The sequence below is a fragment of the Sarcophilus harrisii genome, chromosome 5 (assembly GCF_902635505.1).
Source record: "Sarcophilus harrisii chromosome 5, mSarHar1.11, whole genome shotgun sequence".
Lineage (NCBI taxonomy): Eukaryota > Metazoa > Chordata > Mammalia > Dasyuromorphia > Dasyuridae > Sarcophilus > Sarcophilus harrisii.
In genome coordinates this window covers 98335747-98362422 of record NC_045430.1, presented here as the reverse complement: position 1 = coordinate 98362422, position 26676 = coordinate 98335747, and the positions used below count along the sequence as shown (strand labels likewise).

General features: G+C 35.8%; 1 protein-coding gene across 2 annotated transcripts in view; it reads left to right on the top strand.

Moving 5' to 3' along the window:
- TMTC1 (transmembrane O-mannosyltransferase targeting cadherins 1) overlaps positions 1-26676 on the top strand; it is a 228488-nt gene that overhangs the window by 115461 nt on the left and 86351 nt on the right. For both annotated transcript variants that reach the window (XM_031938103.1, XM_031938102.1), the window contains exons 9-10: positions 12533-12654; positions 21548-21715. In XM_031938103.1, coding sequence (XP_031793963.1) covers positions 12533-12654; positions 21548-21715 — 290 coding nt within the window. The remainder of the gene's footprint in view (positions 1-12532; positions 12655-21547; positions 21716-26676) is intronic.

The following is a 26676-nucleotide window of genomic DNA, read 5'->3' as shown; positions in this document are numbered from 1 at the left end:
TCTTGGTGGATTGTATATTTAAGGATGATGCAGTAGATTCCTTAATATTTTTTCTAGTAGTGAGGGATTTATGTTGATCTCTTTGTATTGTTTCTTGTGATAAATATTAATAACATTCATGTCTGTTAGTTGTGTAGAAGTGGGAAAATATTTTACCAAAGAAACAATGTTATATATGGTGAGCAAGTTTTTACTTAAATTAATAGAAGAACTTGAGTTTGAAGGCACTCTAGGAGCCATCTAGTCCAACCCCCCCATGATAGATAGGGCCCTCCCCACCCATATCATATATAACAAGTTGTCACCCAGCATCTTCTTGAAGATCTTCGTAGCAGGGAAACTTACCACTTTTCTTGGCAACCTATTCCACTTTTGGACAGCTCAAAATTGCTAGAATTTTTTCCAGACATCAAGCTTAAATTTGTTTCTTAAATTTGTAACTTCTGCTCATTGTTTTTGGGTCTACTTTCTGGAACAAAAAAAGAACAAACAAATCTTGATCTTGACCTCATGTGTCAACCCTTCAAATTCTTGAGAACAGCTTTTTGAGAACAGAACTTATATATCCCCTGAGTTTTCTTTTCTAGTCTAAATATTAATTCATTTTTGTGTGTTTTGTTCTGTTACTTTCATCATGAAGATCATTATCTCTTTCGATGGAAGGAGAAGCATAGTAAAAAATGAGTAGCTCTGCCTTTTCTCTTATGTCAGTTATTATCATCCATGTATTCCAAGCAAATGTACAATGACTTTTTGGATCTTCCTTGTTCTTCCCTTTTTAAATCTATATGCTGAAAACTGTTTTTATTATCTTTATTTTCCCATCTCAGCTTATTCTGAATTTTTCATGAAGGAATATGCCACATGATTTATTCATGTTTTGTTACTTAGCTGTGCTTCTATCTTAGATCTGAGGTGGTATGCATATCCTTTGATCCAGCAGTGTCATTACTGAGTCTGTATTCTGGGGGGAAAGGACCCACATGTGCAAAAATATTTGTAGCAGCCATTTTTGTAGTGGCAAGGAACTGGACACTGAGTGGACACTGAGATGCCTGTGAGTTGAGGAATGCTGGCTGAGTAAGTTATGGTATGTGAATGTAATGAAATATTGTTCTGTAAGAAATGACCAGCAGAATGATTTCAGAAAGGTCTGGAGAGACTTGAAGGAACTGATAGTAAGTGAAGTGAGTGCTACTAAGAGACCATTGTACACAGCAACTGTGAGGTTATGTGATGATCAACCATGATAGACTTGGCTCCTTTCAACAATGAAGTGATTCAGGCCAATTCCTTTAAAGGGTTGAAACTCTTAAAAGGTGTACTTGAATCAGACAACCGAGCACTTAAGGCTAATTACCTATTGGTAATGATTCTATTACATATGTTTGGAAAATTGGCCTCTTTGGGTTATAGACATTAAGGATTGTTTCGATTCTATCGCTTTAGATAAGGAGGATATGAAAAGATTTGCCTTTTCATTGCCCAGTGTTAACTTAGCTGAGCCTTATAAAATATATGAACAGTTTTGCCACAGGGAATGAAAAATAGCTCTACTGTGTGCCAAATGTATGTTGTTTCTGTTCTTTCTCCAGTAAGAAAAGCATTTCCAAAACGAATGTTATTACATTACATGGATGATATATTGGGATATGCATCTGAGGAATAAATGTTAGAAGCATGTCTATAAAAGACCATAGAAACACTTAGGAACTACAAATTGCACATAGCTCCAGAAAAAATTCAAAGACATGCTCCTTTTCCATATTTAGGATGTGAAGTATACCCTAAGGTGCCTACAGTACAAAAATTTTCCTTAAGAACAGAGAAGCTAAACACCTTACATGACTTTCAGAATTGATAGGAGATATCCAATGGATGCGTCCAGTGTTAGACTTGACTACCTATTAATTGCAACCATTATATGACATTTTAAGGGGAGACAGCGCTTTACACTCACCACTCCAGCTTACAAAAGAAGCTGAAGAAGCTTTGATAGAAGTTGAACTGGCTTTATCCAATGTGGTTGAAAGAGTCACTCTAATATTCTTGGAAATATCAGTTTTTGCTACAAAAGAGGCACCCACAGCAGTTTTTCATCAATGAGACAGTGTGATAGAGTAGGTGAACCTCCCAGCACAACAAACAAAGAAACAAACAAACAAAGCAAGCCTTACTCCTTACCCAGTGCTTGTGGCTAGAATTTTATTAAAGGCCATTAAGTGAGCAGTACAATTATCTGGGATAAGACCTGACAAGGTATACACTTTTTATATTAATGCACAAATTAATGTAGGCTGTGAAACCATCCCAGAGTGGCAGATTTTATTAGCCATGGCTGCAAATTTTACACACGGGTCTCCATTAAAGATAACCAGACTATTACATAATTGGTGATGGATTCTTGAAGAAAAGATTTCTAAAGTTCCTTTTAAAGGACTATTTTTACAGATGCATCCAAACATGATATTTGTGCTGTATACTCTTGTGACTTAACTATAAAGAGAGTAGTCAGAACTCCTTTTCAGTCCACTCAGCAGAATGAATTGTATGCAATCCTTCTAGCTCTTATTATCCAGGAGATATAAAAATAATATCTGATTCGGCCTATTCAGTAGGTGTGGTAAAAAGAATTGACGTAGCCCAAATAATATTTGTAGCCTCTAATATATATCAGCTCTTTAAGGAACTTCAAGAGCAAATGAGAAAACATCCAGGAAAGATTTATATCTTGCATATACTCTCATAGTGGACTCCCAGGTCCTATTTTCAATGGTAATTCAAAGGCAGATAGCCTTCTAATCATGTGGGCCAATACTCCTTTATTTCAAGAAGCCCAAGAATCTCATTCTGAATATCATCAAGCTACTCAAGTTTTATGTTTACAATTTGGAATAACAAGAGAGGAAGCTAGAAGCGCATAGTAAAAGCCTGTACAGCTTGCCTTCCTTTCCATGCTCCTACACTGCCTCTAGGGAAGAACCCTAGTGGTATGAGACCCAGTGAAATTTGGCAAATGAATGTGACCCATTATAAATCTTTTGGTCATCTATCTTTTATCCATCTTGTGGTAGACACCTTTTCAGGATTCACTTTTGCAATACCAGCAGCAAAAGAGACAGCCCAAGTGGTCACTGAATTCCTTATATAAGCATTTGCAATTATGGGTGTGTTTTGGAATCTTTACAAAGTGTTAAGACATTTCTTTTCAAAGTGTTAAGACATTGGAGTTGATTTGATCTTAGAAGAAGATATTTTGGGCCAGAACTTGAACTAGGTACTAAGTACAACTGATGGAAACAATGCTTGTGTTCACACCTTTAGAGAGCTCTAAGAACTCAATGGAGTTCACAGTTTGGGAGATTCAGGGTCTAGAAAGAGATATCTGAATTCCCACCTTTCTTAGGACCAGAGAGTACTCTGGGAGATAACCCAGAATCCCTCTCCCTCCAGAAGGTGGAGTTAACCTTTGGGAGATCACATAAATATAGGGAGCTTTTGAAGCTTGAGGTTACTTCTGCTGGTGGAACTGACTGGAGGTACGGAGAGATTCATTGCATCTTCCAAATTCATTCATCTTCGAGGCAAGAGATTCATTGTATCTTCCAACTTGGTGCTGGCTGGAGGCTGAAGAAAGCAAAGGCAGAAACCAAGGACAAAGCTGCAAGATCTCTTGGAGTCAGGCAGAGAGATAGGCCTCAACTAACCGGGCTAATGTGGAAGGAGAAATAAACATTTGCATTTTTACCAGCTGGCTGTGATTTTGGAGTAATTATTTATTTCAACTGAGACTAAGACTGCTCCAGGAAAACCCTCACAGGTGTGCCACCAGCAATAAAAACAGATAATGGACCTGTATATACTTCTAAACATTTTGCACACTTTTGTGCACAGTATAAGATTTTATACACCACTGGCACACCCTTTAATCCTCAAGGACAAGCAATAGTAGAAAGGAGAAACAGAGACGTCAAGATGCTCCTCTAAAAACAAAAGAAAGTGGGAGCCACAGGTAACCCTAGAGAACTTCTAAATCGAGCTCTTTATACTATTAAATTCTTGATTTTTGACAAAGATGCCCTGGCCCCGCAGACAGGTTTTATAACCCACCAGAAGGGCAGTGGTCCAGTGTGAGCAGCTCCACTATGTGTAGATAATTGCCAGATGATGTGGAGAGATCCAGAAAGTGGTGAATGGAAGGGACCAGATAGGTTAACTGCTTGGGGGAGAGGATTTGCTTGCATCTCAACAAATGGAAAAGGAATCAGATGAGTGCCAATGAGTGGTATTCGTCTTGTCCATCAGAGAGAGAAGGAGAAGATCCTTAAAACAAAGGAAAAGTACCAAGAAACATTGGGTGGTTCCATCACTGACTGTGCCCACCACTGAAAAAGCATGGCAGTTATGGTAATTGACTCATGGACATCAAAAATTAATAAGACTGTAATAGGACTTGAAAACTCTCAAGAATCATTGGATTCTCTGAGACATGATAAGACTGTTGCAAGACTTCAAAATCTGCAGGAATCATTGGATAAAAAGACTGTTGCAGGATTTCAAAAACTTGCAGGGATCATTGGATTCCCTGACTTGTGAAGCAATGGACAATAGATTGATTTTGGACTATCTCTTGGCTGCTGAAGGAGGCATGTGTGTGATTGTTATTTATATACCCTCCTTCTAGGACTTCTGGAAATCTTTTACAGTACCTTGTTGATTTATATTGTTTGTTATATCACTACTTGCATGTACAATTCATGTTTGTTACACCACATTGAGCCTGCTCTGGCTGTGGGAAGAGTCATCACTAATAGCCTGTGCTTTATAACTATGTGCTTGTGTAATATTTCCCATGCTGCTGGGTTTGTGCATACCTGTTTCTTGTAAGACCTTTTAGCCCAGAAACCCACTGATTATATGTGGTTTCACTCCCCACTTCCCTTTGGTGTTTTTCATCTCTCTTTCTGTGACGTCAGGGAGGATGTGATCATCTTTTTAGTGCTTTCACCTCCCTTCCTGAGAAGTCAGGGATAGCATAACCACCTGTGTTCTAAAACAAAAGGAAGTGGGAGATGTAAAGGGCTGAAACTCTTAAAAGGTGTGCTTAAATCAGATACCCGGCACTTAAGGCTAATTCCATATTGGACAATGATTCTATTAGCATATGTTTGGAAAAATGGTCCTTCTCACTGTTCTGTGCTGGCTTGATGGTCTTGGTGTATACATACAGATAATCGTAGATTAGAGGGTGGTGTGAGACAAGCCAGACTCACTTTTTGGCAGGACAAGGAGAAGAAAGGTTGCTGGCGAGCCTGTGGCTGTTTGTCTCTTTCACTTCTCCCCTAAAGACCCAGGACTTTTACTTAACCTGACTCCAGCTGTTTTTGAGGCCTCCAAGGAGCTAGCCCAAACTGTACAAATTCCAATAGACTTGTAATGGAGAAAGCCATTTGCATCCAGAAAGAGGTCTTTGGGAACTAAATGTGAATCAAAACAGAGTATTTTTACCTTGTTGTTTGCTTGCTTTTTTCCCCTCATTTTTTCCTTTTTCATCTGATTTTTCTTGTGTAGTATGATAAATGTGGAAATATGTTTAGAAGAATTGCACATGTTTAGTCTATATTGGATCACTTGCTGTCTATGGGAGGAGAGTGGGAGAAAGGAAAAAGAAAAATTTGGAATACAAGATTTTTGCAAGGGTGAATATTAGAAACTTTCTTTGTATATATTTTGAAAATAAAAAGTTATTAAAAATGGAACATAAAATCTTATAAAAATGAATGTTGAAAACTATCTTTATATGTATTGAAAAATAAAATACTGTCAAGAAAAAAAATCTTTAGTTGAGTTTTGAGTTCTCTGTGCATCTATATAGTTCTCCTCAGGTAAATCCCATTTTCCCTCTTATTGAATCATTTCTTTACAATTTGTTCCTTTTAGAATTACTTGGGCATCTCCCATCTGTTCTGAGTTAATTTCTAAAGTTCTGTATTCATCTTTCCCCATGGATTCTTTGAATTCTGCTTTCTTAAAGTCTAGTATATATGTCTGAATTTCTTTTTTTTTTAAATCCTAATCTTTTTTAGGAGTGAGTTATTTCCTGTCCCTCATTGCCACCAAGTTCTCATCATTTCCATCTCAGCAACTTCTGTTAGTGTTTAATCAGATGCAGTACTGAATTTCTCAATTTTCCCTCACTTTTTGAAGACTTACTAGTTACTTTGCTTTTGACAAAAATAAAAGCTTTAGCTGATGTCTGAATAAGTAAAATCTTCTATCCACTACTGTATCAAGTCCTTCTGCCAGATTTGTGATTTATTCCCCAAACTTCTCATCTACTTACTCTCTTTGTCCTGGTGGTCTGTCATATACTTAGTAACAAAATTCCTTATTTCCCCTATCACTTCCTTTAAACTCCATCTTTTTTTCTTTAAGACTGTAACCACTGTGCTAAGACCCTCATCACCTCACTTTTGGATATTTTAATAATCAGCTGTTGGTTTCCATGCCACAGATTTCTCCCCACTTCAATCCATCTTTCACTTCACTATCAAAATGAACTTACTGAAGCACAGATCTGATCATGTCATCCCACTATCTCCCACTTAGAAAACTCCAGTGACTCCCTATTACTTCTAGAATCAAATATAAATTCTCTACCTTTCCAATCCTCTTACACTTAACAATCCTTTAACTTCATATACTTTGTGATTCAGTGACACTAACTTTCATTCTGTCTTTTGAACAAGACCTTCCATTGTCTATCTCTAGGCATTTTCTTTTGCTATGTCTTGTCTGAAATGTTCCTACTTCCTGGTTTCCTTAAAGTCCCCTGTAAAATTCCATCTTCTAGAAAGCCTTTCCTAATCCCCTTCTCCAGCTCATTTTGAAGATAAGGAAAATGAAGTACACTGGGTTTAAGTCACTTGCCCCAAGTCCTGCAGCTAATAAATATCCAAGGCCAGATTTGAACTCAGGAAAATGAGTGTTCTTGATTTCAGATATAGCACTCCTTAAAAACTTTTTGTTTCCAAACATATGCATAGTTTTCAACATTAAAACCCTGTGTCCCAAGTTTTTTTCTCCCTCCCTTTTTCCTACCCTCTCACCTAAATGGCAAGCAATCCAATATATGTTAAATATGTTAACACTCATCTTAGGAACCTAGTTGAGTTCCTTATATCTCTAACATCTAGCTCCCAGTCCCAACTCTTTTAAAATATATTCTATTTCTTTTGAATAAAATATATTCAAAATTATGATCCAAATCTAAGTTTCATCCTTACAAGTCTCAAGGTCAAATTTGTCTAGTTGAATTAGGGCCTCTTGCTTCTCTTTGCATTTGAGAATAGGAATTTGAAGCTATGAGTTTTATTTCTGGCTTCTCTTTTTGGATTTCTCGCCAAATTCTTTCATGAATAAAATACCATTCTTCCTTCTTAGTAGCTAATAATAGTAACCATAGAGAGCTATGGTTTATAACTTGGAGAATATACATATAACCATATGCACACACACACACACACACACACGCACAACGTTTTCCTTTCCTCATTCAAAAGCACTTTTGATTAGATTTGAGAAATATCCATGTTAAGGACCATGCCTAGGTGAAGGGGCAGGTCAATTCTCCAAAAGCCTCCATAGCTGTGAATCATAACATCTAAAGGAGTTGCAAAACAGCCTTTACTGACACAGGTATTGCTTGTGGCTTGGGAATGAAATAAATTAGAAGCAGAGGGAAGAAGAGAGAGATTAGACAACACCTCGGTTGAGGGCCTCTCAGTGGAGAGGTCAGAGAATTCAACTGCCTCTCAGTCTCCTTGTATCATCGTCATCATTCTCTCACATGCAGAGATCCATTCTACAGGTCTGAGTTGGACCTCCATCAGCCACTGGCAGGTGGCTCCTATATCACAACACATTCAGAAAATATATTTCCACTAACTTTTGTTATGCTTACTCCATTTCCTGCCAAAATTTTGTCATACCTACATCTTAAACCCTGATATAGAAAATCCATTTTCACATACCACCTTCTTAGCTAGCTGTTCATTTTCCAAATTAATTTTTTCCTTTTCTATATTTCTTACCTTCCATGGACACCAATGAGGAAAGCACAACCTGTACAATATATAATTTTTATTTTCTTGCCCAAGACATCATTATTGATGGAATATTTTTTAGTTTTTGTTTTGGTAGTATGGTTTGTGGCTATTTGTATTACTAGAACTGGGCAGTTGCCTTCTGATGGCAAAGATGGTACAGTGAATAGAGGGTTGGCCCTCGGGTCAGAATTACCTTAGTTCAAATTAGGCCTCAGATACTTAATAACTGTGTGACCCTGGGTAAATCACTTATCCTTTTTATTTCTTTATCTGTAAAATGAGCTGGATTAGGAAATGATAAACCATTACAGTATCTTTGCCAAGAAAAAGGGAAATAAAATCACAAAGAGTCAGACAGTGATAATCAATATGACCACCACTACAACTTTTGTTTTGATAAGTCTTAGGAGGTTCTGTGGTATGGTTTTTTCTGTTTGTTTATTTTTGTTTTTGTTTTGCTGAGGCAATTGGGGTTAAATGACTTGCCCAGGGTCACACATCTAGGAAGTATTAAGTGTTTAAGGCATGATATGCTCTTGCATATCCATCTGCCTTCTAGACTTTTCTAAGGCTGTCCAGTAGTCATCTTAAATTTAACATGTCCAAAACTGAACTAATTTTCCCCACATCTCTGCCAATCCCTTTTGCTTCCAAATTCTTCTATTACTGTTGAAGACACCACCATCTTACTAGTTCTCCAGGCTATCAATCTAATTTTACCTTTGATTCTCTACTATCTCTGATTTTCTTTATCCAATATTTTGCCAAAGATTATCATTTTTTTTTGCAGTATCTCTTGAATATTTCCCCTTCTCTCCTCTGATAGGATCACTATCCAGGTACAGGCCCTCATCACCTCATGCATGGAATATTGTAATAGCCTACTCATGGGTCAACTTGCCTCAAGCCTCTCCCCATTTCAGTGCTCCTCCATTCAGCTACCAAAATGATTTTCCTAAAGCACTGGTCAGACTTTGTCATCCCTACTTAATGAACTTCAATGACTCTTTATAACCTCCAGGATTAAAGATAAACCCATCTCTTTGACATTCAACGTCTTTTTAAAAACAAATCCCTCCTCCAACTTTTCCAGTTTCTTTATTCCATGCTACACACTCCAAAGTGATCCAAAGACTGTCTGTCATTCAGCATGCAAGCATTTTCTCTGACTTTTTCCCATACCCAGATTGCTTTCCTTCTTCATCTCTACTTTCTGGTTTCCTTCAGTTTCTAGCTGAAATCTTATTTTCTACAGGAAACCTTTCCTAATTCCTCTTTAATTCTAGTGCCATTTCTGTAAATAAGTTTTTTTTTTTTTAAATCTGGTATATAGTTTGCTTAGACATTTATTTGTTTTTCCACTTAGATTATGAGGTCCTTGATGGCAGGGACTGCCTTTGCCCTGTACATATTTAATAAATACTTTTTGACTGAGTGACTCTTTTAAAATGAGAAAAACATCACAAAACTACCCTCCCCAGATCCTAATTATATTACTTCAGTGATCCCCATATGTAATGTTCTCTTCTCTAAAATACAATGTTCTCTTGGAATAGGTTTCTTGGGGAGCTTCTGGGAGCAGTCTTTGTTTCTGTTCAGTGCAATAATCAAATCACCTTGAATGCAGCCACCTGTTAAAGTCCAAATTCTTTATTGTCTCTTCCAAAATAGTTCAGTTAGCTTTCTTTGAGGCCTCTCTCCTTGGTTCCAAGAGCTCTTGCCACTAGTCTCTTCCAGCTTCAGCCTCTAGCTCCCTCTGAATCCAAAGCCTCCAGCCAGCACAAAGGTAGAAGTTGGAATGAATTTGTCTTTCCTCCTCTAGTGGACTTGTCCTTCTGACTTGTGAATCTCCTGAATTTGTGAATCTCCCAACTGAATCCTGACTTGTGAATCTCCCAGAGTGCCTAGTGGGTTTGTCCTTTTATATGCTCTTTTAGAGGTGTGAACTCTTAAAGGTGTGAACTCTAATGTGTGAACTAAGTACATAAGCATTATCTCTATCAATCTTGTTTCTGGCCTATAACATCTGCTTTCTTTTGATTTAGAACATAAGGTGGTCATGACCTCCCTGACTTCTCAAGGAGGTGAAAACCCCCCAAAAGAAGGTGATCATGCCTTCCCTGACTGCTCAAAAAAAGGAGTGAAAACATAAAAAGAGGGTGATCACGCCCTCCTTGACATCTCAGGAAGGGAGATGAAAACACCAAAGGAAATGCGAAGTCAATTCAGATTAGCAGGTTTCTGAAGGGGCTCATTTGAAACAGGTATACATAAATCCATCATTATGGGAGGTATTACACAAAATTACATAAATTACATATGCACACAGTAACATAACAGAGGCTATTAGTAATGTAACAAATAACATGAATCAACATGAGGAATTATACATGTCCATAAGTCCTAGAAATAGTCCAAAAGGAATCCATTGCCCATTAGTTCATGTGCCAGGAATCCAATAATTCCTGAAAGTTTTGAAGTCTTGCAATAGTTTCATCAACAAATTTTCATCTCAAGGAATCCAATAATTCCTGCTGGTTTTCAAGTCCTGCTGCAGTCTTTATTAACAATTTTTTATCTCAGGGAATCCAGTGATTCCTGCTGGGTTTAAAGTTCTGCAACAGTCTTATCTTGTGTTAGGGAATCCAGTAATTCCTGTAGATTTTGTTCTTAAGTCTTCTCCTTTGTTTCCAGATTTTTCTCTTTTTCTGTCTCTCTCTGATGGACAAAGCAAATACAGCTCGTTGGCACTCATCTGATTCCTTCTCTATCTGTTTCCCTCTCTGTCTGTTACAATACAAGCAAACTCTTTCTCCCAAGCAGTTAACCTATCTAATTCCTTTCCATTTACCACTTTGGGGATTTCTCCTCATTACCTGGCTATTATATTGAAGCTGTTTGCACTGGACACTGCCCTGTTGGTTTAAAAGGCCTGTATTCCCCCCAATTGTAATCTCTTTCTGCTATTTGATTGCTTTTCTGTTGGTTGATCATGTAATCCCTTTCTATTGTGTGATTGCTTTTTGACTGATGGATCACATCAGAGTCCTGACTTTCTAAAGAATCTTTGGGTGTAAACTCAGCTGCCATCATGTCTCACCTGTTTTTTATATCATATCTTGGAGCTTGGCCCTGCCTCTCATTTCCCTGGGTCAATCTTTTAGATCATTTCTTTAAATATGGAACTTAGGTTTTCTCTGTCTCTTTTTATCTCTCTCAATCTTTGTATCTGTCCCTGTCTTTTGGTTAGATTCAGCAACTAATAATTGTTTGAAGAGATCTGATAATCCAGAGTAAGAGAACTGTAGGCTCACCTATGATCTGGGATTTCTGCCCTGCTTATTGCTCTGCAGGCTTCAAATAGGGTTATAAGTTGAAACTGTGATTCTTCTACACCACCTTTCTTCTCCTAGTGTCAGATCACACAATTAGTGTTCACTTTTGGAATTGTTCCTCTTAGGTCAGACCTGAATCCTTTCCTCAGATCATTTGGATCTGTGACCCCAAAAGAGTTAGTGATCAATAGAGTTGCTATTTGACACTTATTCCTGAAGCTGTACAAGGTCAACGTTCCTTAATATGTGTATGGAACCCTAGTGAAAAGAAGAGCTACTGTGTGGACGTATCCTGAATTGAGTGAGAAAAAAATTTAAAAGCATACAATAATTTTGTGAGCTTCCATCTAAATCAAGAAAAAAAAAATGTTATATAAACCCTGACCCAGATCAGGAATTGGTAGAATTTATACTAGGGGAATGGTGATTACACTTTGTCCTATAACATGTGTCTTTTGGGACTACTGAAAACTTGTAAGGTTTGAGCTTCAGATGTCCCTGAGAATTACATAAGAGTTATACCTTCAGTTTTGATCCTCCATATGATTTTTTTTCTTGAATTTCCCTGACCAGGACTCAGTCTAGTATATTCTCTAGATCTCTGGGAGAAAATGTAAGAAAGAATAAAACTGTTCTTTTTCCTGCTATTGTCTTATCTTGCATGTGTTTATAATAATATTTTTAAGTATAATATCATTAAATGCTTCATAAGAAGTACTGAAATGGGCAACACTAACTATAAATGAAGGCTGGAAAGTAGAATCAAGAAGAACCAAACTCATGCTTTGCCTTCTTAATTTTACCTAGGGAAGCCTTCAAGGAAGTAGTTTAAATTATGTTTATACAATATAAATATTATACAATTTTATTTGATAAATAAAATTCAGAAATAATTTTTGAATGTTATAATGTTCAGTAGGATTTTCTGCTAACGTGCCTTTTCTTTCATTTTTCTCACATAGATAAAAAAAATTTCTGTTAATCAAATTTGTTCATTCTGTTAGCAAGAATTTTAAAATGAGATGATGGCTTAGTGCTGAGTGAAATTGGATTTCTAATAAAATGATTTTTTGTTCTTATGTGTTGCAGAATCTGGAGCAGAATGAAGTTTTAGTTGGTTTGCTTTTCCTGATTTTCCCATTCCTCCCAGCCAGCAACCTCTTCTTCAGTGTGGGTTTTGTGGTGGCAGAAAGAATTCTGTATATGCCTAGGTAATTATTGCTTTCCTTTTTCTTATACCCTGTCTTCCATAACATCCATAATTTTTATTTCCAGAAAGATAGCCCTTTGAATGACAGTTATATCCAAGATTTTGTGTTATATTGGCCTTTCTCGCATAACCCTATAGGCTAATTTTCAGGATCATTTTAAATACAAATTGTGTCAATTTTACACTGTATTTAAAGATGTGCTTAAAACCTTAACATCAAAATCTAAACCAGATTAGGAAGCTACATGGTCCAGTGGATAAAATGCTAGACCCAAAATGAGGAAGAGCTGAGTTCAAATCCAGCCTCAATCACATGTTAGTTGTGTGACCCTGGACAAGTCATAATTTCTATTTACCTCAGTTTCCTCAACTGTAAAATAAAAAAACCAATAGTAATATTCCATGATTATTATGAGATAAATATTGGCTAAACGCTTTGCATAATGTCAGTATATAGTAGATATTAGTAAATGCTTGTTTCCTTTCTTCCATAAGCATTGTGTGAAGTATATCCAAGGTTCTGAGCCAGAATGATATTTAGGTACCACAATACTCTTGTCTGGATCTCATTGAACAAAATGGGGAAAAAATTTCCCAGTTTATTGCTTCTTTTGGGAACAATATTGAATGGTAATTGTGATAATTAATATCTATGTTTCAACCTCGATTTTATTGGAAAGGCGTCTAGTTTATCTTGCACATAACATCCCTTCAAAATCACCTTATACCCTCCATCTAACTGCAATATTAGCGATACAGATTATAAGAGTTATAAATATTGTCTTCCCTTTAAGGAGAGATGCAAACAATTTAGCTGTAATAAATCCCTTAATGTTTTCTTTTTCCTTTTTACCTTTTAATGCTTCTCTTGAGACTTGAAGATGGAAATGAGATTTTTTGTTTAGTTCTGGACTTTTCATCAGGAAAACTTGAAAACCTTATATTTCATTGAATGACCATTTTCCCCTCTGAAGGGATTTAAACTTGGTTTCACTGGGTTAGTGATTCTCAATTGTAGTCCTTACCTTCTGGAATTTCATATTCTCTGTCTTCTGGTCCTTTAATGTTGAAGATGCTAAATTGTGCAGACTATTACTACCCAATATTTGAATTGTTCCCTTCTGGCTGCTTGAAGTATTTTTTCCTTTACTTGGGAGTTGTGGAATTTGGCTATCATGTTCCTGTGAGTTTTCCTTTTAGAATCTTTTTTAGTAGGTGACTGATAGATTCTTTCAGTTTCTATTTTGCCCTCTGGTTCTAGAATAAATATCAAGTCATTTTACTTGATAGTTCCTTCAAAAATGCTGGGTAGACTTTTTTTTTTTTTTTTTTTTTTTTTTGGATCATGGCTTTCAAGTAGTTCAATAATATTTAAATTATCTCTCCTGGTTCTGTTGTCCAAATCATTTTTTCCGCATGAAATATTTTACATTTTCTTCTTTTCTTTAATTACTTTGATTTTATTTGATTGATTTTTGATATTTCATGGAGTCATTAATTTTTGCTTATACAATTCTGATTTTTAAGGAATTATTTTCTTTAGATAGCTTTTAAAATCTTTTCCATTTGGCCAATTCTATTTTTTTTTTTTTTTTGGAGTTGTTTTTTCTGTAAATTTTTGTACATATTTTTCCATTTTTTGTACTTCTTTTATCAAGACATTTTTCATTATTCTCTTGCATCTCTGTCATGTTTTCCCCATACTTTTTCGTCTTCCTGTCTGATTTTAAGCTCTTTTTAAAGCTCTTTTAGGAGCTCTTTTTGGGGGCTTTTTTTTTCTTTTGAGGTTTTGCCTTTTGATAAAAGGACATTTGGTCCTTTTCTAAATTTGTGTCTTGATCTTCCCTATTACCCTAATAACTTTTTATGATCAGGTTCTTTTTTCTTTGTTTTTGTTTTTTCCCTCATGTTTTTTCAGCCTATTTTATTACTTTTTAAGTTAAGATCTGCTCCTGAGGTAGAAGAGGCACTGTCTGAAGCTTCTTGTACTGGTGGTTGCAAGCCCTCGATCTTTGCCTATTACTGTGCTAGTGCTCTTCTGAGGCCCATAAATGGCTGGGATAGTTCCAAATTGCTCTCTAGAATAGTTGGATTCATCCACAATTCTACCCAAAATGCATCAGTGTCCCAGTTTTTCCATATCCTCTCCAACATTCAGTTATCTTTTCTTGTCATCCTAGTCAATCTGACAGGTATGTCATATTTCAGAGTTGTCTTAATTTGCATTTCTCTGATCAATAGTGATTTGGAACACTCTTTCATATGAGTGGAAGTAGTTTCAGTTTCATCATCTGAAAATTGTCTGTTCATACCCTTTGACCATTTATCAGTTGGAGAATGGCTTGATTTTTTTATAAATTAGTGTCAGTTCTCTATATGTTTTGGAAATGAGGCCTTTATCAGAATTTTTGAATGTAAAAATGTTTTCCCTATTTATTGCTTCCCTTCTAATCTTGTCTCCATTAGTTTTGTTTGTATGAAAACTTTTTAGTTTGATATAATCAAAATTTTCTGTTTTATGATCAATAATGATCTCTAGTTCTTCTTTGGTCACAAATTCCTCCCTCCTCCACAGGTCTGAGAGGTAAACTATCCTATGTTCTTCTAATTTATTTATGATCTCGTTCTTTATGCCTAGATCATGAACCCATTTTGACCTTATCTTGATATATGGTGTTAAGTGTGGATCCATGCCTACTTTCTGCCATACTAATTTCCAATTTTCCCAGCAGTTTTTGTCAAATAATGAATATCCCAAAAGCTGGGGTCTCTGGGTTTGTCAAATACGAGATTATTATAGTTATTGACTATTTTTTCCTATGAACCTAACCTATTCTACTGATCAACTGGTCTATTTCTTAGCCAATACCAAATGGTTTTGGTGACTGCTGCTTTATCATATAGTTTTAGATCTGGTACAGCTAGGCCACCTTCATTTCATTTTTTTTTTCATTAATTCCCTTGATATTCTCGAACTTTTGTTCTTCCATATGAATTTTATTATTTTTTCTAGGTCATTAAAATAGTTTTTTGGGAGTCTGATTGGTATAGCACTAAATAAATAGATTAGTTTAGGGAGTATGGTCATCTTAATGGAAATGTTGCTGCCCTCAAAAGTGTCCCAGTTGTGCCAGAAGTACCACTGCACTGGAAAGAGCCCCGTTGTGTGGATCAGCAGCTGCCCTGGGGCAAGGCAGAAGTGTCTCTGTCCTGAGCAGAGGCCCGCCTGTGGACTGCAATTGTGCCGAGTTACTTCTGTTGCTGGGTGGGTGTGGCCAGGTCCTGTTTAACTCTGGGGTTTTGGGGTACACTCTACCTTTGGTGTTTTTGTGTCTTCTCTGCTGATCTACTGCTTTGCAACTAAAGCAGAGCAGCCCAACCTGTGTTAGAGTCCTCCCTACAAATTCTCCACTCGCAGAGACTGCCTCTGCCTCCAGTCCGCTCAGTGTGCTAGCCTCTGTATTCTGCCTCCCTGCTTGTACTGGCCTCCTCTCACCCATCAGGACGACCCTTTTTTGGCGATCTTCCAGATTACCTTCAGCTGGTAATTTGTTGTACTGCCAATATTCATGGATTATTCACAGTCGAGCACTATTTCGGAGGCTGAATTAGATAATTAGTAAATGAGGGTAAAAGGAGCTCAGAATGAAGCGTGTGTGCTCTCTGCCATCTTGGCGCCACCCCGAAAGTTATTTTCGTATATAGTACTTTATACTCCCTTCAAGATTTTAATTTTCCTTTCATATCTTTCTGAGCACTTGCCTCTTTTCCTATCCTTTTCTTTATGGCTATCATTTAATTTTTTAAAAAAATATTCTTCTTAGCTCATTTTAAAACTCTTGCTCTTTTTTTTCCTCTGTTTCCCAGAAGAAGGTGCCATACAGTATTGTCCTTGGTTTCCATGATAGCTTTAAATGGAAACTTTCACAATGTATGGAGCCCTAGATTTCTTGCAGGTGAAGGAGGAGAATGTCCTCAAATTCCTTGCTACAGAAATCAAATTGGGTGTCATCGATTTGGATTTCCAAATGGAACATTATATTTATTAAAGAAAGAATGGTGGCATCTGCATCATTTACTTGAAGAGAATTTGGTGAAAGCATCTACTGGAAGCTTGTGCCATTGTAAATATAGCTGATGTTACTGTCATCTTATCCAGAAACATTGGCCAGTGAGCTGTTTTGAAATTTGCTGCTGCCACCAACACCATACTTAGGCTGGACTTTTTGCATTGTTCACATTCACTAACCAGATCCAGGCATCTTTCAGGAACCCTCACCTCTTGCTATTTACTGATATTTGGAAATATCAACAGCGCCTGACTGAAGTGTTATGTATTAACTTCCAAAACATTGTATTCTGCAACAGAGACTGTTGATATAGACTATATAGATATATAGACTGTTGAGACTGCCGGATATCTACTTTTACAGGGATCCAAAGGAGATTAGAAAGGAAGAGCAGGCTGCAGTTGAAGAGACAATGACAAAGGAGAAGTTTGTGCAAATTTTTTCTTCCACCCAGCTAATAAATCACTTCTACTCAGTTGGAGGTGGCTGATTGGTCTGAAGGAGTATGGGTGCCACCTGTGTTCATTCATTAGTGTCCTTGTGAAGATTGAAGTGCTCAGTCAGTTACTGAGGACTGTTCAACAGCTCTTATTGCTTAGACTAGAGTGCATAGGAACTACCACAGAATGGTCTTAATTTTTACCCCACCTGATCTAGTAGTGTTTTAAAAATGCTGGTAAATAGTAAATACTGGTTTCTTTGAAAAGAAAAAAGAAAAAAAGCCTTTTGTTCCAACTCTTCTTGGAAGTCTTACTGTGCATGTATGCAACTTAAATTTTTCTTTGAGGCTTTGTTTGTAAACTTCCCCTGCCCAATGTTATTCTTTTCTCCGCAGTTTTTATTTTGAACTTCCCTGTTTCCATAACAGCCCTTTATGGTCAGCTTCTTCTTTTGTTTGCTCACTTTCCCAACCTACTTCGTGATTTTGGACTTTATGTTAATCCTGAGTTCTAAATATTTCTAAGGAAATACCTAGTCTGAACTTCTGTCTTCTTACATCTTTTTTGCCATTTTCACAGCTCTACCTTGGAGCTTTCAAGGTTTCAGTTCAGCCAAAATGATGTTATTTGGAGGTAGATCTGTTCACTGTCCTACTGCAAAGTTCTTGGTCCACATTCCCACATTTTTGCCTTTTGGCTTCTTTCTGGTTGGAATTTTTAATAGACTTCTTGACAAATTCACTGAGAATCTTTTCACTGAACTGCTGAGTATCCTTTGCTCTAGGGCACTATATTCTGTTACTAGGATTAGGCATTACAGTTTGCTTCCTGGAATTTCTTCCATGATCAACAAACAATTAGGGTTCACACTCACAACCACTCTTCTCTACTATGGATCTGTGACGTGAAGTGATATAGAATACACAGTTGCCAACTGACACTCATTTCTGTACCCAGCAACTTGTTTGTGCATCCCCTGGAATCTCTTCATGCCCTAGTGCTTCTTGTCCTGTTGGCTCTGCCTTGACCTTCTTTCTTTCTTTGTTTTTTTTATTAAAGCTTTTTATTTTCAAAACATATGCATGGATAATTTTTCAACTTTAACCCTTGAAAAACCAAGTACTCCAATTTCCCTTTTTCTCCCACTCCCTCCCCTAGATGGCAAGTGATTCATTATATGCATACATATTTATACAACTATCTTGCTGCACAAGAAAAATCAAATCAAAAAGGAAAAAAAAAGAGGAAGAAAATAAAATGCAAGCAAACAACAACAAAAAGAGTGAAATTGCTATGTTGTTAACCATACTCAGTTCCCACAGTCCTCTCTTTGGGTGCAGATGGCTCTCTTCATCACAAGATCATTGGAACTGGCCCTGAATCATTTTATTGTTGAAGAGAGCCACATCCATCAGAACTGATCGTTGTATAATCTTCTTGTTGCCGTGTACAATGATCTCCTAGTTCTGCTCATTTCATTTAGCATTAGTTCATGTAAGTCTCTCCAGGCCTCTCTGAAATCATCCTGTTGCTTGTTTCTTACATACAATAATATTCCATAACATTCATATAACCATAACTTATTTGGCCATTCTCCAACTGATGGGCATCTACTTAGTTTATAGTTTCTTGCCACTACAAAAAGGGCTCCCACAAACATTTTTGCACATGTGGGTCCTTTTCCCTCCTCTGATTTCTTTGGGAATATAAGCCCAGTAGAAACACTGCTGGATCAAAGGGTATGTAGAATTTGATAACCCTTTGGGCATAGTTCCAAGTTGCTCTCCAGAATGGTTGGATCTGTTCCCAATTCCACCAACAATGAATGTATTAGTGTCCCAGTTTTCCCACATCCTCTCCAACATCCGTCATAATCTTTTCCTGTCATCTTAGCCAATCTGGAAGGTGTGTAGTGGTATCTCAGAGTTGCCTTAATTTGCATTTCTCTGATCAATCATGATTTAGAACACCTTTTCATATGGCTAGAAATAGTTTCTTCATCCGTAAATTGTTCATATTCTTTGACCATTTATCAATTAGAAAATTGGTTGAATTCTTAATTTGAGTCAGTTCTCTATATATTTTAGAAACGAGGCTTGACGCTCTTTTTATCCCTGGGCAATGCACTGCTCCCCACTTCTGCTGCCATGGTATTTTCCTGATCAGGTTCTTTTCCTAATGTTTGCCAACCTCTGTGCCTCTTTAAGTCACACTACACTGGAAAAATGATTCACTGGGACTTCTTTTTGTTTTTTTTCTTATCAGAATTGCATGTCCTGCATTCTTTAGATCCTAATTGAGGAAGTGTGGGGGATAAGATAAAAAGTTTTTCACCACCATCTTTCCTCTACCACCCTTCCAATTCTTTAAGACTCTAAGGAAAAGAATAGGTGCTAATCTGCATGAATGCAGGTAATTTTTTATCTAGAGTTCATTACACTAGTGAAATCATGGGTCTATACTTATAGTAAGTATAGAAATGGATAATTTCCACCAATTAATCAAATACTCAGAAGTAAGAAATAAATTATCTTTTTTTGTGAAATAGCCAAGATGCCAGTGTCACTGGATCAAAGGCTAGGCATTAAAGAATAAAGTGTAAGAAAACTGGAAAGATAGGAAGGGGCTATCTTTTGTAGGTCTTTGAATGCCACACAAGTTTTTTTATTTGCTCCTGGAGATAAAAGAAAACCATTTGAATGTATTGCAAAGAACCAACACAAATGAACCTGCATTTTAGGAAAACCATTTTAATGAGTGAATAAAGGATACCTTGAAGTGGAGAGAAACTTGAAGTAGGCAGCCTCACCAGGAGGCTAGCGTAATAATCCAAGTGTAAGATGATGAGGGCCTGCACTAGAGTGGTGGCTTTGTCATAGGAGAGACAGGAATGTGTTTGGGAGATGTTGCATAAGTGAAATAGATAGGTCTTGGCAATGTCTTGGAAATATTTGGAGGTGGAGGGGATAAGAAATAGTGAGACTCTAGAGATGACTACTAGTTTGCATAAGCCTGAAGGATTGGAAGAATAATGTTGTATCTGAAAATTTATTCAGTAAACATTTTAAATTACATATGAAATGGTTCAATGAATATTTTAAATATCCTTTAAAATTTTTTTTCCAATAACAAGTTTTCTTTCTTCCTCCCAGTTCTTCATGAAAATTAATAGATACTCTTGTAACAAATATGCATAGCCACACCTAAAAATTCCACTTCAGCCTTGTCCAAAAAATATATTTTATTCTGAATTTTGAACCTAATACCATTTTGTCTGATAATAGACAATCTTCTTCATCTCTAGTGCTCTGGAATCAGGGTCAGTCATTGCCCTGATAAGAGATCTTAAGTTTTTCAAAACTTTTATACAGTCCTTTAAGTCTTTCATATCCTTTTTTTAAAAACAGTGTTGTTATTAAAAATCAATTATTTTCATGGTTTTACTTGATTCATTGCTTCAGTTCCTATGTTTCTTCTCAGGTTTCATTCATATCATTATTTTCATCATTTCTTTTAGCAGTAGTCTATTATATTCATGCATCATAATTTGTTGAGTCATTCTCAATTGATAGGCATTCTTTTAGTTTCCAATTCTTTGTCACCATGAAGAAGAGTAAAGATTCAAGGAAGCCACGGTGGAAGCTTCCTAGTCACTTAATGTAATAAAAAATTCCAGCCTATGAAGAGTCAGTACCCTTCAGATTTTGGGAATATCTTGGCTCTGCAGAAATCATTACACCTTATCCTGCTGACTAGACCAAGGTGGGGAGAAGTATATCTATTGTACTTTGATTGGCCCTACTTTCTCTGTTATTACTAAGTAAAGCTTCTTTTGTTAAGTATTAATCATTCTACCAGTGTCTCATTTCATTTGCATCTTGAATATTAAGCTTAGAGATTGTATGATAGTGTTTTATCATGTACCGGACACTAGGAATATAAAGAAAGGCAAAGTAATGCCATAAAAAATGAAGAGGGGGTGGTTTCAGAAAAAAATGAGAAAATTTGTTTGAATCGACAGAGTGAAAAAAGCAGAATTCAGAGAGCAATTAATACTCATATTAATATTTATAATGTTAGAAGAAAGATGTTGAAAGATTTAAGAATTCAGATCAATAATTAACTGAGATTTCAGAGGATCAGTAAAGAAGAATGCTACCTACCTTCTTCTGACAGCAGGGTGATGGACTGATATGCAGAATGAGACACATACATTGTTGGACATGTCCAATCTGGGAGTTTACTTTGCTTTACTGAGCTTTCTTGTTATAAGGTTTTATTTTGTCTTATAAAAGGGTAGTCAGGAGAAAAAATTAATGTTTGATAATTTAAAAAAATAAACATGATTTATGGAATTCAGTATTTCTTTTTCCTCTATTTTCAGTATGGGCTATTGCATCCTTTTTGTCCATGGGTTAAACAAGCTCTATTCATGGTTAAATCGATGTGGCACTACCACCTTGATGATGTCAACATTGTTGCTACTGCTGCTTTTCTCCTGCAAAACTGTGAAACAGAATGAAATTTGGTTGTCAAGAGAATCTCTCTTCAGGTATGATTAGTTATGAAAAATGTGTTAGTTGTCTTCTTGTTTATACACACTTACACACACACACACACACATACACACATATATATAGAGAGATATAGAAGTAAATCTACTGATAATATATAAATGGCATAATAATCTGAGTCTGGTAATATTTAATTAATAAGAAAGATCATTCTTGAATCCTGAATGAATTAACAAAATCATATATGAAAAGAATTGTCAGCATAATTCTAAAAAGGAATTAAAGAAAATTAAAGAAAAATAAGACTTGGAAGTGCTTTAAATTTTATGATTTTGGAAAAGTATTTGGAAATGCACTTTAATCCTCTGTTGATAAACCTAATTTCATTGCTCATTTCAGCACTATATTAAAGTGGTCATAAAGGAAGAAAAAAATGAAGTAAATTTTCTGTTGAATATTAAAGGCTATTAAAATGTTCTGTAGACTAGTTCATTTTGAAGATAAAATTTGAACGAGTCCTCAGAACTAGGACAGAAGAGATATCTTGGTGCTGAAGGAGTTGCTGTGGGGTAAAAGGCAGGGTATCAGATACTCAGTGATAATCTCAAAGGATTAAAGAAAACAACTTTCCAAAAGGAATCATCCTGAGGTTCAAAAGAACTAAGGGAAGAGCTCAGACTCTGGATCTGAAAATGTCCAACTGATACATGGGAGATCTACTTTTCTGGTTTTTTTGTTTTTTTGTTTAAATATATGAAAAGAAGACAAATGATTTAAATTTGAATTTAATATTCTAACATTGTACTTTACATATGCTAGTTTTTAGTTACTTAAGTAAAGTACTTAAAGTACTTAATGAAGAACTTACTGACCCACTACAACAGGCTACAACAGGCATATATCACAAAGTTTTGATACTGATTAAAATGTTTTTTTCTTACATTATATCAAATTGAAGTAGATTCCAGATCTATTAAAAAGTACAGGAAAGAAATGGTTCAGGAGCTTTGGATGCACAGTTTATTTTTCCAGTTACTATCAGGTGCTAATTTAAATAAATTTTGAAAAAATAACTCTAATAACCTTTGAAAAAGAGCTAACTTTTCTTTTGTGCTCAGTGAAGCGATTTAGGCTATTGATGTGATTTTAAAAAATTAATTAACCAAAAGTCAGCTTGAAAATGAGAAATATAGTTAAAGTGAGTCCCAGTGGACATGCAGTTCTACATTAATCTTATCCAATGTCAAGGTTCTTTCAGCTTCACAGTAAACACCAACCAGAACTTGCCCTCTGTTTGTAGAACCTAGAGTCATCTCCATGGCACAAAGGCATTTGAAGAAGATTTTTGTGGAACAGAGCTAAGGTAGTAATCAAAGAGAAATCTTTAAGTCTGACATTTTAATGTATGTTTTTTCAGCTTGTGGTAGAGAGAGAATATGTAAAATTGAGTATATTTTCCTTTCAGTTTCAAGCAAGTCATCAAGGAAAGCTTGCTGGTGGGAAAATTATCCTAAAAAATTATAGATGAATGAACTTTGGCAAGATTTTCCACAAAATGATTATTCTGAAATTGGAGGAAGGAATTGGGAAAATATAATGGAAAAATAAAAAGGAAATGATTTAAAAACAACAACAGTGGGAAAAGCAATGTATCTGGGGGGAATCAGTTATCACTTGACCTGATGGAATTTTTTTTTTTTTTTTTTTTTACTATTTCCAGTTTTGATTATTGAAACTTATATTGATCTTATCAAGATCTAGGAGTCACCTATTTCTCGTTTGAAGATAAATTACAATAAGTGTCACTCATATCTTCATCCTAAACCAGAAGCTTCAAATAGAATTTAAAAACTAACAGGCTTCTATGCAAAATTGCATTTGAAAACTAAACATAATCAATAATAAGATTTTGTTTGATAAGAAAACTTAGCTGCATAAAAATAAGGAGTAAGCTGTTAAATAATGTGAGATTTGTTGTTGTTCACCGTGGACCATAGTATGCCAGATCCTTTGATCTTCTACCACGTCTCAAAGTCTGTCCAAGTGTTAATTGTTTCCATGATACTATTTATCCATCTCATCCTCTGATGTTTCCTTTTCCTTTTGCCTTCAATCTTTTCCAATGAGTCACATCTTCTCATTATATAGCCAAAGTATTTAAACTTCAACTTCAGTATTTTATCTTCCAGTGAAAAATCTGAATTAATTAATTTAAGTATTGACTGTATTTGATCTTGCTGTCCTGCTGAGAGATCAAGACTCTCAAAAGTCTTCTCCAGTATCATAATTTGAAAACATTGATTCTGTGATGTATTCCTTTTAACCATTAAGATACCATTTATCAATATCAACCTAAAGCAGCCATTGAGAAGGTGACATATATAGCTTTTTAGAGATCTATCTCTTTAGTTTTTCTTCTTGACCACCTCTTCTTGCTCAGTATTCATAATCTGTAACCCATAAAGCCTATCTACCCCTGAATTTTCATGCAGAAGGGAAGCCTTCTACTCTTATTGTTCTGATTTAATCTTAAGATTGCTTTTCAGAGAACTAGTTTTATAAATTATTAGGGATATTATAAGATCATAAAATTTACAAGTGAAAAGGACTTTAGATTCTAATCCAATACATTTGTATTCATATGAAGAAACTGAAATGCAGAAAAATTAGATGACATATAGGATCACACAGACTAATGAATATTAGCACCTATTTCTATACTACTCAAAGGAGATAAGACCATTTGATGAGTTCATATTGAAGGATCACAAACTCACATTCAGAAAATGAAGGAATATGTCAACCTGGACCCCTATTTTACAGAGAAGAAAAAAGAGGCTTAGAAAAGGAAAATTATTTGTCTGGGTTCACACAACTAGTTAACACAAGAGCCTTCATTGGAACCTACTTTCTCATGTTCCAGTTCTGAGCCCTTATATAAGGTAGTGGAATTTGGAACCAGACTCACATTTTTGATCCTTAATTCAAAAACCCTTTTTAATACATGTTGGCTTTTTAAAAAGAAAATCTTACTCATTAAAGCTAGATTTAGCTCTCATCAGATGGTAGAAGCTAAAGAAGTACCTTGTGTATCATGTAATACACAGTTATTGTTCATTCTTCATTTTGAAGAGGGCATTATATGGTGACAGCTTGACTTGCTTATGAATTGTACTTAAATGAGTCAGGTGTAGCCTCTCTCTTCTTGAATCATCAAAGTTCAGTGATAATACAAAGTCAGGATGACTGGCAATGGCCTGAAATGCAGTGGATGACCTTGGCATCTTCAATATCTGACCAAATTTTAAGCTCTCTACAGCACTTGCTTCAACCTTCTTCATGTCCTTTGGAATAAATTGTTCTTGTCTTCCCATTTCACTAGGTGAATCCTTGGGGTAGATATAGTCTTGTCTTATTGAGTTTGAGGCCATGACTTGGTTTATCCCATATGATGAGAGGATTTACTGGAATGCAGCCACTGTATATGTTCCAGCTTCTCATAGTCACAGGAAACGGCACATTTAATAGAGATTACCATGATTTATAGTCTTTGATGAGGATAAATATTATTCTTATTATGCATGGAAAAAGCAATACAGAATCTTATTGAAGACTGCTATGTAGACTTGGCTTTTTAGAAAATCAAACCTACACTGATTTGCTAAGACCAAATTTTATTTCTCCCTATTAAACATAGAAATTGCTGATATAGATCAATTAGAAAACACAATGGCGAACTGTTTTCAACTGAGACTTCAACTAGTGACTAGGACACTGATTTCTATTCTGATTCAGCTAATTCAGATCTCTACTCCAGAGAAGTTATGTTCAAGTAGTGTTTGGATGAATTGTGCTTGCTTCTAACTTTGAAGTACGTGTTAGCAATTCCTTTACAAGGCAAGAACCCTGGTACTGAGAAAGAATTTATATATTTAATTCACATACTTAATGTAGGAAGGAAGGATTTATTAATTTTTACCCATGTACTATGTTAAGTGCTTTATAAATATTATCTCATTTGATCCTCATAATACCTATGATATAGATGCTAATATTATTCCCATTTTACTGAGGAACTGAGGCCAATTAAAAACTGTGACTTGCTTTAGGTCACACAGCGAGAAAGTGTATTATGCCACATTAGGCTTTAGGTTTTCTTGAATCCATATCCAGTGGTATATCCATTAAGATATCTAGTTGCCTAAATTATCTTGAATAGATTTTATTCCATGAATTGTATTTTCTATTTTTACCTTATAAGTATTTATTAAATAAATATATTTTCTAGTTTTAGTTGTGATAAGCTTTTTTCTTCTTGAAACTCTCATTGCAGAAAAAAGCACAAATACTGCTCTTTCTACTTTTAAAGTATTTATTTGTTGATATCAGACAGATGTGATTTTAAAGTTGTTGTCTTCATATTCAAGAAGGACCAAAGTAACATTACTATGTCTAGGTCAATGTAATGTCTAATTGTGGCTGATTAGATCAATACAAGCTCAGAAGATTCTACCACAGGTTGAGCACAAATAATCCATATGAACATTTGGAGTGGAGATATCTCTAAATTTACCCATCTCATATTTATTTTGGAGCTACTACAGTTCTGCTTTGCAGAATAAAACACAGCATATTCTTTGATGTGAGCATATCATGCTGGGTGGTCCTGTGCCAGTGTCTCACATGTCTAACAATCAGTTCCAAAATTTTTCGGAGAGATCTTAAGAGTGTTCTTGTATCGCTTCTTCTGACTTCTCTGTGAGTGCTTGCATTTTGAGTTCTCCAGAAAATAATCTTTTACATAAATGTACATTTGGCATTTGAACAATGTGGCCAAGCCATTGGAGTTGTGTTCTCTGAAATAGAATTTGAATGCCAGGCAGTTCAGTTCAAGAAAGCTTCTCAGTGTCTGGTACCTTATCTTGCCAGTTGATATTCAGAATATTCCTAATACATTTCAAATTGAAGACATTCAACGATACTGTATGAGGATGTATTC